The 10,693-nt window shown below is 40.9% G+C and overlaps 1 protein-coding gene across 8 annotated transcripts in view; it reads left to right on the top strand.

Moving 5' to 3' along the window:
- The window catches only part of ACACA (acetyl-CoA carboxylase alpha), a 324,534-nt gene that overhangs the window by 290,743 nt on the left and 23,098 nt on the right, over positions 1–10,693 (top strand). For all 8 annotated transcript variants that reach the window (XM_017539866.2, XM_037742496.1, XM_037742495.1 and 5 more), the window contains 2 exons: positions 6,893–7,070; positions 9,288–9,400. In XM_017539866.2, the coding sequence (XP_017395355.1) occupies positions 6,893–7,070; positions 9,288–9,400 (291 nt within the window). The remainder of the gene's footprint in view (positions 1–6,892; positions 7,071–9,287; positions 9,401–10,693) is intronic.

Raw genomic sequence — 10,693 nt, 5'->3', positions numbered from 1 at the left:
AAAAAAAAAAAAAAAGTAAAGAAAGAAAATGCCTCTCGATAGGGCACTTAAAAATAGCTTAGGACAGAAGCATCCCCAGCCTATGAAGGAGGAAAAGTCTGTGGAAGCTACCAGATGGTCAGTTATGTGGTGAGAGGGATTTGAAATTTTTGCCGACAATTTTTCCTTACTTGGCTAGGAAGAGCCTGTATGGCCAGGCTTCCTTGGCAAAATGTAGACTAGGTTGATTTTCTCTGTGTGTGTGTGTGTGTGTGTGTGTGTGTGTGTGTGTGTGTGTGTGTGTGTTTTGTTTTTTTGGTTGAAAAGTTTACCTTTGCCTATATTTGCTGGAGAACTACCACATTTTATACTTTTCTTGGGGGAGACTTGGACTATACATCCAAATTAATGATTGTATACTTTTTTTAGATTATCAAGGTGAATTATTTTTTTACCAAGATAATAAATTAATGGAAATACCATGAGAAATTTAGAGTATATGGTTAAATCAATCCTATACATTTTTATTGAGTTCTGTGTGTTAGGAACTATGCTAGACACTTCAGAGAACAGTAATAAGTCAAAATAAGTCAGAAACAGACATTGCCTCACAGAGACAAGAAAAATGTCTTGAACAAAATGATAAAGCCATATGTATAAACAAAATGCCAGGATGTTCAAAAGAAGATGGTAGTAGTATATCAAAGGGTAGGGGGGTCTGAAACCCCCCATTCATATATATGGGGTTCATTCAGCATTAGATTTCACTTGATCCCAAATTCCTTGGCTCTAATATTTTTGTTAGACCTGGGAGAGAATGCAATGCTATTACTCCTTACTTATCTCTTTGTGGCGGCCCATTGAGAATGCACTCTTCCTGACATTACTTTGGAGCGTCACCCTGGATATTTTATCCTAAGTGCAGTTCAGAGTTCAAAAGTTCCAATGTGCCACTTCTAGGAAAACCTTCAATTCTGCTACTTATTTTGGCTCAGGCCCAGATTAGCTGCTAGCCCTGTAACAATAAGAACAACAATTAAGATTCATTGAGCTCTTTTCACCAGAAACTTGTGCTAACAGTTTTACATGTATTATCTTACATAATCATCACAAGCACCTGTGAGGGGTAGGTTATATTGTTATCCACATTTTACATAAATTAAGATTTATGTAAATTAGGTTAAGTAAATTTCCCAAGCTCATTCAGCTAAAAAAAAAAATGGCAGAGTTGGGAGAGGAAGGTGGATCGTCTGACTCCCGGTAACAAAGTTGGCTGATTTTAGAGGCTAAGACCAGAATCAGATCTGCTAGTATATCCCCATAACCGAATGTCAAGGTTCCTGAAAAGTTATTTTCTACATACTTCCCCTCTACTTTGGGGCTGTCCTTGGTTATTGTGAAGAGCTCAGAAAGGAGTTCATTTTTTGTGGTAAAATATATATAATATGTATCATTTTAATTATTTGTAAGTGTACAATTCAGTGGCATTAAACACATTCACGGTGTTATGTAACTATCACTGGTATCTACACCCAAATCTTTCCATCATCCTCAACATAAACTCTATGCCCCTTAAACAATAAGTACCCATTCCCTCTCCCTGCTGCCCTCGGTCTGTAATGAGTTATTGGCCCGATACAGACCAAGGCCAGTTCTGTCTTCTTAATTTTGGTGCTGATTTTATACCTTGCATAAGACAAATAAGCTTTGGGGAAGATAGAGATCCCTATGAAGGTAGGAGCGGGGAAGAACAGTGCCTTTCATATTTACATACAGATCAGGGTGTTTCCTACATATTATCTCATGTAAAGGGACCTAAATTGAGGGCCTCTTGTCATTCTTCACATCCCTTAGGGAGATGTTTGCAGTTTTGGTTTCAATACTGGCTGGGGATTATGCAGGGAGGGAAAATAAACAATTATGCCATCCCTCAGTGCACACAAACACACAGCCAGGAGCCGACTGCACTGTGGGTAAAATGACTCCAAAATTGTGTGTAATGAGTAGGAAAAGATTAGAGACAGCTCTTGCTATGCTGAAAATTGACATTAGTGGAGGGAAAAAAAAAACTCTTTACTAGTCGGCCTAGGAGGTCTAATTCGAGCAGTAAAAATATAAATAAATAAATAAAAGCATGTCAAGATGGTATTGGTGCTTTTTTTCCAATGAGCTCTATCTGGCCGGAAGGCTATTCAGCATAATGCAAAATTAAATTATAAAAACTGGCTGAATATTTAGATGGAAGAGCCATTTGGAAGCAGTTTATTTAGACGAACCGGCAATGACCCACAACAGGGAGACATCAAGCGTGAAATTTACTAGAAATTAGCACCAGGGTCCCAGCCTCAGCATGAATAGCTTGATAGGATGCAAATCCCAGTGATATTAAGCTGCCTCACTGCTGGTGCTACAGGGTCACTCTCAGTTGGCTTTTCATGTTATACTTATTATTTTTTCCTGGGACAGGTTATAAATAACAATAAAAAAAACATTTATTGAAAACTTTAACTGGAATGAAAGTCTATTTTAAAGTCTCTGATTACTTGGATGTTGAAATACAGTGTCAGCCGGTCATAATGAACGAAGGAGAGACATTATATATGTGTAGCTTGTGTATGCCTAATGTTTACCTTCAGTTTCCAACAGATAATCTTGCTCAAGCCAGTAAGATCTGTTTCATTTTCAAGAGTGTGGGACACTGTGGAAACACTCTGCCACCCTGTTCCCTTGTTTGGTACACGTGGCTGCCACGGTTTATCCATGTTTATAACAATAAAGTCCCTAGGTAGAGTTGGTGGGTGCTGAGAGCACACTGCAAAGGTTGTGTGATCACCATTCATGCAGATGTGCTTTGCCCAGCATGCTACAAAACTCCAAACTCCCGCCTCTCCAGTGAGGAACCTATCAGTATTTTCCATTCCCAGTTGCCTTTCTCAAGACCTGAGAATTAACAGCATATACATATGCTGTCTAACATTCTATGCTAGCTAAAATTCTCTGGACTGATTTCTAAACGAAACCCTGGGGATTGCCCCTCCCCTGCTGCTCTTGGCTGTGCTTTTGCTTTATCTCTTAAATATGAAGGGATTTCAGACAATTGTGTGTCAGATTGTTGCCAAGTGTTTCAACCTGCCTTTCAAAATATGTGGTTTGGGGCAGCTGCAATTCAGTCTGAGCGTGTTGATTACAGAGTTTATTTGTGTGTTTGTTTATATTTTAATAGCCTGCTTTTTGGGTGTTTTGATGGTTGGGCTGTGGGTGTGTAGGTGTTCCAAGTTAGATGGAGGCCATATATTAGTCCCAAATATGTCAGCTTTAACAAAGCCTGATGCCCCTTTCCTACTCACAGTCTTGGGGCCAAAAAATATTTGTTTGGGAGTAAGATCCTAGCCTCACACAAGCTGGTAGAATATCAGTATAGTTTCAAACATTTCTGAACATAGAGGAAATCCAGCAACAGTTGGGAATATTCAGTCATGTATTCAAGTCTCTTTTTCTCGTTTTATTTTACTCATCATATGAGATGTTGAAAAGCAGAGTACGTCAGCCTCATGCTGTTTCTCATAGCAGTAAGAATGAAGTAGCAGAGGCCCAGCATAGTGGCTCACTCGTGTAATCCCAGCATGTTGGAAGGCCGAGGTGGGCGGATGGCTTGAGCTTAGCGAGACCAGTCCGGACAACATGGTGAAACCCCATCTCTACAAAAGATACAAAAATTAGCTGCACATGGTGGCATGCACCTGTAGTCTCAGATCCTTGGAAAGCTGATACAGGAGGATCACCTGAACCTGGGAGGCAGAGGTTGCAGTGAGCTGAGGTCGTGCCACTGCACTCCAGCCTGGGTGACAGAGCAAGACCATGGTGCCCCCCAACCTCAAAAAAAAAAAAAAAAAAAAAGAATGAAGTAGTAGAATGTGGACATTAGACCCAACAAGATCTAGATTTGAGTCTTATATCCACCACTCTTATTTAACTAAGCCTCAGTTTTACTCACCTATAACTTGGATATATGAGTAAGATGATGCTCTGATGATTAAGTGATTTTTATGTGTGTATATATAATCATGCTCTGTGGTACACAATAAGCTAGCCATGATGACGCCAAAAAGGAACCCACGTCCATTTCACAGAAGTAAACATTGCTCACATACACTCATCTTCATTCAAAACTGTTTGCATATGTCATGAAATCTAGTATTTTTTAAAATAGATGAATGGAAATATATTTTAAATAAAGTCTCCGTCTTCTTTTTGGGATCTCAATCTGTTAATTATAATACAGAGATAGATTTTGTTGTAGCTAAGTCTTTAACAAGAAGAAGTGAGTGAGAGGGCTGGAAACTTTGTATTCACTTAAACCTCTAACTTTTTTTTTTCTGTTTCAAGTAGAATGACTTTTTGTGCTGTCTTTTATTGCTTTATTTTCTCCTTTTATCTATACCTTCCATTTCCTCTCTGCATGATATTGTTGAGGGACACTTCTTTTCTGTTACTTGTTCTGAGACTGTACACTTGGCAGCACTGAAAAATGTACTGCTAATTACACAATTATTTTATTATGTAGCACTGGTTGAAATATCCACTAAAGAATTAATTTAGTTAAAATAATTTGAACTGAGCAATTATTTTCATAACCACAGAATTAGCGTAAAGCGCTTAAAGTCCTTTATTCCCTGCTCTTCATACAGCAGTTGTGTAATTAGCAGTAAATTTTTTTGGTCTTTGCTTTTCTCCCAAAGGAATAAATGTCTTCACTCTGATCATATACATGGAGTATATAATCATACACATTCTACATAGAGTAGGGAGTGTTTTCCGGAGCAACTTGGAATTTCTGAAGTATTCACTGACACACCAGGTTGGGGCAGTGGAGCATGCGCCTTGCAGTGAACTGTGCTCACTGATGGTTTGTATATTAAGCCATTTTTACTTTGGAGAAGGTGGCAGTTTAATTTGCCAGCAACTACAATGAAAGCAATTTCTATTTGGTTTGCTCTTAACTTCCTGAAAAATGCTTCTTTGCCTTGGATTCCCAGAATTGATTTGTTCCAAATTGAGATCCTCTCTTTGATAAGAAAGTTTGAACTCAGTTGAACCTGTTATTTGGTGTTTAGAAAGGATCTATTGTGGCTCCACTGAAGTACTCATTAAACATCTGGACTCATAAACCTAAAACTTTAGCAATGTTTAGACTTCAGTGAGCTGAGAAATGGGAAGTCCATAACAAATTGGAAAATAAATAACTGATCCAGTTTTCCAGGGACTCACTTTATGTATACATCATGGGTCCTTTTCTTCAGGCTGCTCCTGGCTTTGGAGGGATTACAAAATGTACTTTTTTTTTTTTTTTTTTTTAAGGCAGGGTCTCACTCTGTTACCCGGGCTGGAGTACAGCAGCATGATCACAGCTCACTGCAGGTCTCGGCCTCCTGGGCTCAACTTATCCTCCCACCTCAGCCTCCTGGGTTGCCAGGACTATGGGAATGTGCCACCATGCTTTGCTAATTTTTTTATTTTTGTAGAGATAGGGTCTCCTTCTGTTGGTCTTGAGCTCCTGGTCTCAAGTGATCCTCCCACCTCAGCCTCCCAAAGATCTCTGATTACAGGTGTAAGCTACCATGCCCAGCCTACAAAGCGTACTCTTCAGCAAAATGAAGAGGTGGCTCCTTTCTTGTTTTTTGTTTATTTTGTTTTATGTTGTTTTTGAGACAAGGTCTTCTTCTGTCACCCAGGCTAGAGTGCAGGCAAGATCATTACTGCAGCCTCAACCTCTTGGGCACAAGTGATCCTCCCACCTCAGGCAAATAACTGAGACTGCAGGCATGCACCACCATGCCTGGCTAATTTTTTATTATTTGTAGAGATGGAGTCTTACTATGGTGCCCTGACTGGGTCTCTTCTCATGTGGCTGTGTGGTATTTCCTAAGTATTTTTAAAACTTTTCTTGGCCAGGTGTGATGGCTCACACCTGTAATCCCAGCACTTTTGGAGGCCGAGGCAGACAGATCACGAGGTCAAGAGATTGAGAACATCCTGGCCAACATGGTAAAATCCTGTCTCTACTAAAAATACAAAAATTAGCTGGGCATGGTGGTGGTGCGCCTGTAGTCCCAGCTACTCAGGAGGCTGAGGCAGAAGAATCACTTGAACCCAGGAGGCGGAGGTTGCAGTGAGCCAAGATTGTGTCACTATACTCCAGCCTGGGTAACAAGAGTGAAACTCCGTCTCAAAAAAAAAAAAAAAATTCTCATTGATACCTTATAAAAATGCAACTGTTAAAGAATGTTTTTCTTTCTTATTATAGTCTCTCCAGAGTATCTTAATTCATTTATTCAACATTCTTTCATTCAGCAGATATTTATTGACCACTAACTATGTTCAGGCACTGGGCTGGACTATTGGGATACCAAGATGAAAAATAGTTTTTGAAGATAAAATTTTTAAAGGATTAGTTTCCGTCAGCTGCACATTTGAAGAGCTCATCCTATGCTAAGCATCATGAGATGAACTAAAAAAAGCTAGAATAGTTCCTTCCTTTAGAAAACTTAATGTAGTGGGAGAGCACATATTGACATGAAAAATACTCAACATTTGTAGAGCAAATGTGAATTAATGTGGTGAAACCTGAGCACAGAAATTTAGGGAAGATATAAAATGGAAATGCAATCTGGAAGACTTACACACTGTGTCTTGTGAAAGACAGTGCATCTCTCTGTTGCTGTCTTGTGCTTTTGAAGATCCTCTAGAGTCTTGAATGGGATACAGGTCGATACTCCCTTTAGTCTTCAGGTTAAGCAAACAGTAGGCATAGTATAAGGAGGTTACCCATAGCCAGAGGTCTTGAACAGTGTTTGAAAGTACTGCTTTGAGGAAGAGGAATTTCATGATTTCTAATTTGTCTCATCCTCCGTAGATATGTATGATCAAGTGCTGAAGTTTGGTGCTTACATTGTGGACAGCTTGAGGGAGTGCTCCCAGCCTGTGCTGGTTTACATTCCTCCCCAGGCCGAACTGCGGGGCGGCTCCTGGGTCGTGATTGACTCTACCATCAACCCACGGCACATGGAGATGTATGCCGACCGAGAAAGCAGGTAGCGTGACTTCCATATTTCCATTCACTGCCTTTAGGGACCCTGTAGCTGTTGGTTTCCTCCTGGAGAACATTACGGCCATGGCAACTTTATTTGAATCTTTCCCTTCCCAAAGGACTCCAAGTTCAGAAGAATAGGCTTTCTAAATAGTATCTGCTGGCATGAGAATGAAACCAGGCTGGAGTAGCCTTTCTCAGTGTAATCCCCATCCGAGATTTTTTAACCATGAAGTCTTCTCTTCCAGGTAACCCCAAACCCAGAGAGATTCTCTCCTCCTATTTGTTGTTCAGATGTGCCTATTCACTATCTCTTCCTTAAGTATGGCAGAGGGAGCTTAAAGTGAGTTGCAATAGAAGGACTGAGTTGTTAGTCTGGAGTTCCAGGGTTTTAACCCAGCTCTGCGACTGACCGTGAGAAACTTGGAGCAGTCCTTACGATCCCTGGGCTGTTTCTTGTCTATAGAATGAGATGGATGACCATTGAGGTGCACTATGGCACCCACATTCTGTGATTCCAAACCAAAGCTTCTTCCTTCCATTAGAGTCCAGGTCCTTACTCTGGCATTTTAGGAAGCCAAAGACCATGGTGTTTGTAGCACCTTACAAAACTGCAAGGGAGACCTCAGGCTTGTTGGGAGGTGGTACCTGAAACTACATAAATAAAGCAGATCTAATCTGTCATCCTTTCATAGTCTGTTCTCAGCTCTTTCCTAAGTAGTTAACTTCAAAATGTATTTCTTTGACATTTTCCTAGCAAATTTCTACCTCCAATCATTTTAGTGAACCACTTGCTTCTCTCTTGTCCCCCAAAATTCAGCCTTCTATGTCAAAGGCTGTTTAGGAGAGTCCAGTAGTCTCACTGTCAAATCTCTAGGCTTAAAGGGTTTATTATTTACATTCTGCACTTAGGGGTTTATGATTTTTAAGTCCTAAACTCATCTGATATCAGATCGGAGACAATTCCTCTACAGACTTTGGAATCGGACTGTGTGGTTTCAAATCTAGTCCTGCCACGTGTTATATCTGGATGAGTCTCATAACTTCCTGTGCTGTAGTTTTCTCATCTGTAAAATGGGAGTAATCACAGAATCTTACTACATAGTAGATGTAAACTGAGTATAGGATTGTTGTAAGCATTTATATGTAAGTAATTAGAATAGTGCCATGTACATAGTAAACATTAACTATAAATTTTTTAAACTAGAAAATTTGTGAGTTTTTAAAAAGATGTTTTAAGGCAAAGTTTCTGGGGATTGAACATCATTAGGATGCAATAGAAGTAACCCTGAGACCTTTGACTCTGCTCATTTCCATAGTACTGGACAGAAGGTTTTGTTTTTGTTTTTTTTTTTTTTTGAGATGGAGTTTCGCTCTTGTTGCCCAGGCTGGAGTGCAATGGCGCGATCTCGGCTCACCGCAACCTCCGCCTCCTGGGTTCAGGGAATTCTCCTACCTCAGCCTCCCGAGTAGCCGGGACTACAGGCACGCGCCACCATGCCCAGCTAATTTTTTGTATTTTTAGTAGAGACGGGGTTTCACCATGTTGACCAGGATGGTCTGGATCTCTTGACCTCGTGATCCACCCGCCTCGGCCTCCCAAAGTGCTGGGATTACAGGCATGAGCCACCGCGCCCAGCCTGGACAGAAGGTTTTACCACCTACTTGGCCTGGCTTAGTGTGTCTCACCAGTGTCCTACAAGCAGACTGACAGCTGTGGTATAGGGGAGGGGAAGAGAGGGAGAGAAAGCGGGTGGGGGGAAGAGGGGGGAGATAGAGAGAGAGAGAGAAAGAGAGAGAGAAGAAGAGAAGAGGATAGGATAAAAAAAGGCATTGCCCTTCTTCATCATACAGTCTAAGTGATGGAGGTGGTTCCCCTGTCACTGTACCTACAGCATTTTTTCCCTGGAAAATAATGTGATTCCTGTTACTCTTATCAGCTGTAGGTGGTGGAACCTGTATTCTTCACCCTTTGAGATGGAAGTCGACTGGTGTGGTAATGAGAATTCTTTTAATTGCTTTTTGCCAGGCCTTTCTCATACCTCACTTAGACATTTCTCTGGTGCCTACTATTCTCCCAGGGGAGATGTCTGTTAACCATAGGTAGGCAAACCATAATGAAGCTATTTCCTGGTCCACAAATTGTAACTGGCGTAATTCTGTTGTCTCCTTCCTTTAAAGTGCCTCTCTTTCTGTTTTGTTTTCTTTCTCTCTGATCCAGGGGATCTGTTCTGGAGCCAGAAGGGACAGTAGAAATCAAATTCCGCAGAAAGGATCTGGTGAAAACCATGCGTCGGGTGGACCCAGTCTACATCCACTTGGCTGAGCGATTGGGTATGTCTGCTTGTCCTCCTGGCAAATCAATGAGCCATTCAGCTGATTTGTAATGAGTGCATTCATAGGCCAGGGGAGGAGGCACTGAAGCATTTGATCAAATTCATGATAATCTTTATTTACTGTCCTCTGTATGGTAAGAACCCCGGTAGAATGAAATAGTGTGTATAATAGTGAAAGTGAGCCCTAAAAAAGCAAAAGTCACCTGATTTTTTTTCCTAATATTTCCTTAGAGTACAAAAGGCCCGTCCTTCTAAGGTGTCCTTGTAGAGAATGATTAGCTAGAGTTTCTGCTGGGGGCAGGCCTCACCAGACAGAGAATATGCTAGACTTAAATATGTCCTGTTTCTGCTTGTTTCTTTGGACAGCTCACTTCATTTCTCAGAGATGGGATAGAAAAGCAGGAATCTTTACCCAGGCGGTGTTCCGTGGTCATCCTGAGCTAGAGAAAAAAAGTAAAGATTGCACACTGTGTGCTTCCAAACAGTAGCTGCGCCAGGAATAGCCCTGAGAGCAGGCGTGCTTAATGCTTCCAGCCATTACTCTGTTGCTCATTTGTTTTCAGAGCTTTTGGAAGGTATTTGCCATTTGAACATAGGACTAAACCATGGGAGTCCTGTGTTGAGTCCAGAGTCTAAATGAGTTTCAGATTCTTCTAAAACAATGATTTTCTGCCCAGGTCTCCCATTGAGCCCCTTGCTATGTTAGTAAAGATAACTGCTTGAGGTTCTTTTGTCGGTTGGTTTTGCTTGTTTTTGTTTTTTCTAAAGGAACAGAGATTGCCTTTAGAAGGTAGTGAAACTCAGTGAATGGAAGGAATAAAGAAGAGAGAGGCTAGCTCATGTATGTTCCAAATGATAATTTAATTAATAAGGTATCATTTTGGGGCTGTATTCCCACCATCCAGAGACAGAAAAATCCCGTTTGCCTACACTGTGGAGACTGTACATCCAGGCATTTGGAGCCCTGAGTCAGGTTGCCTGCCAAACACGGTGACTTGGGTTACAATCAACCCTGTTTGTGTCCCATTGTTTGCTATTGGGTAACAGCCACCAATAACTCTAACTCACCACATTCTGATCCTTTTATGGGGAATGCACACATACAAGAAATGGGCAAAGTTGTTTCTGAAATCTATTGCCACCCGGAATTGTTGAGGTGATTTTTTTTCTCTTCCGTTTCCAAACAGGATAATTACTTTTGACCAACCCCATACACTTTAATTAAAGTAACTGCAGCTCAAGAGCAAGTTACTTACAACTGTACATAGAGAGAGCTCTAAAAGCTTCAGTC

Source organism: Cebus imitator, unplaced genomic scaffold (genome assembly GCF_001604975.1).
Source record: "Cebus imitator isolate Cc_AM_T3 unplaced genomic scaffold, Cebus_imitator-1.0 Scaffold121, whole genome shotgun sequence".
NCBI lineage: Eukaryota > Metazoa > Chordata > Mammalia > Primates > Cebidae > Cebus > Cebus imitator.
The sequence above is the reverse complement of the archived record's forward strand: the minus strand, read 5'-3'. Positions and strand labels throughout refer to the sequence as shown.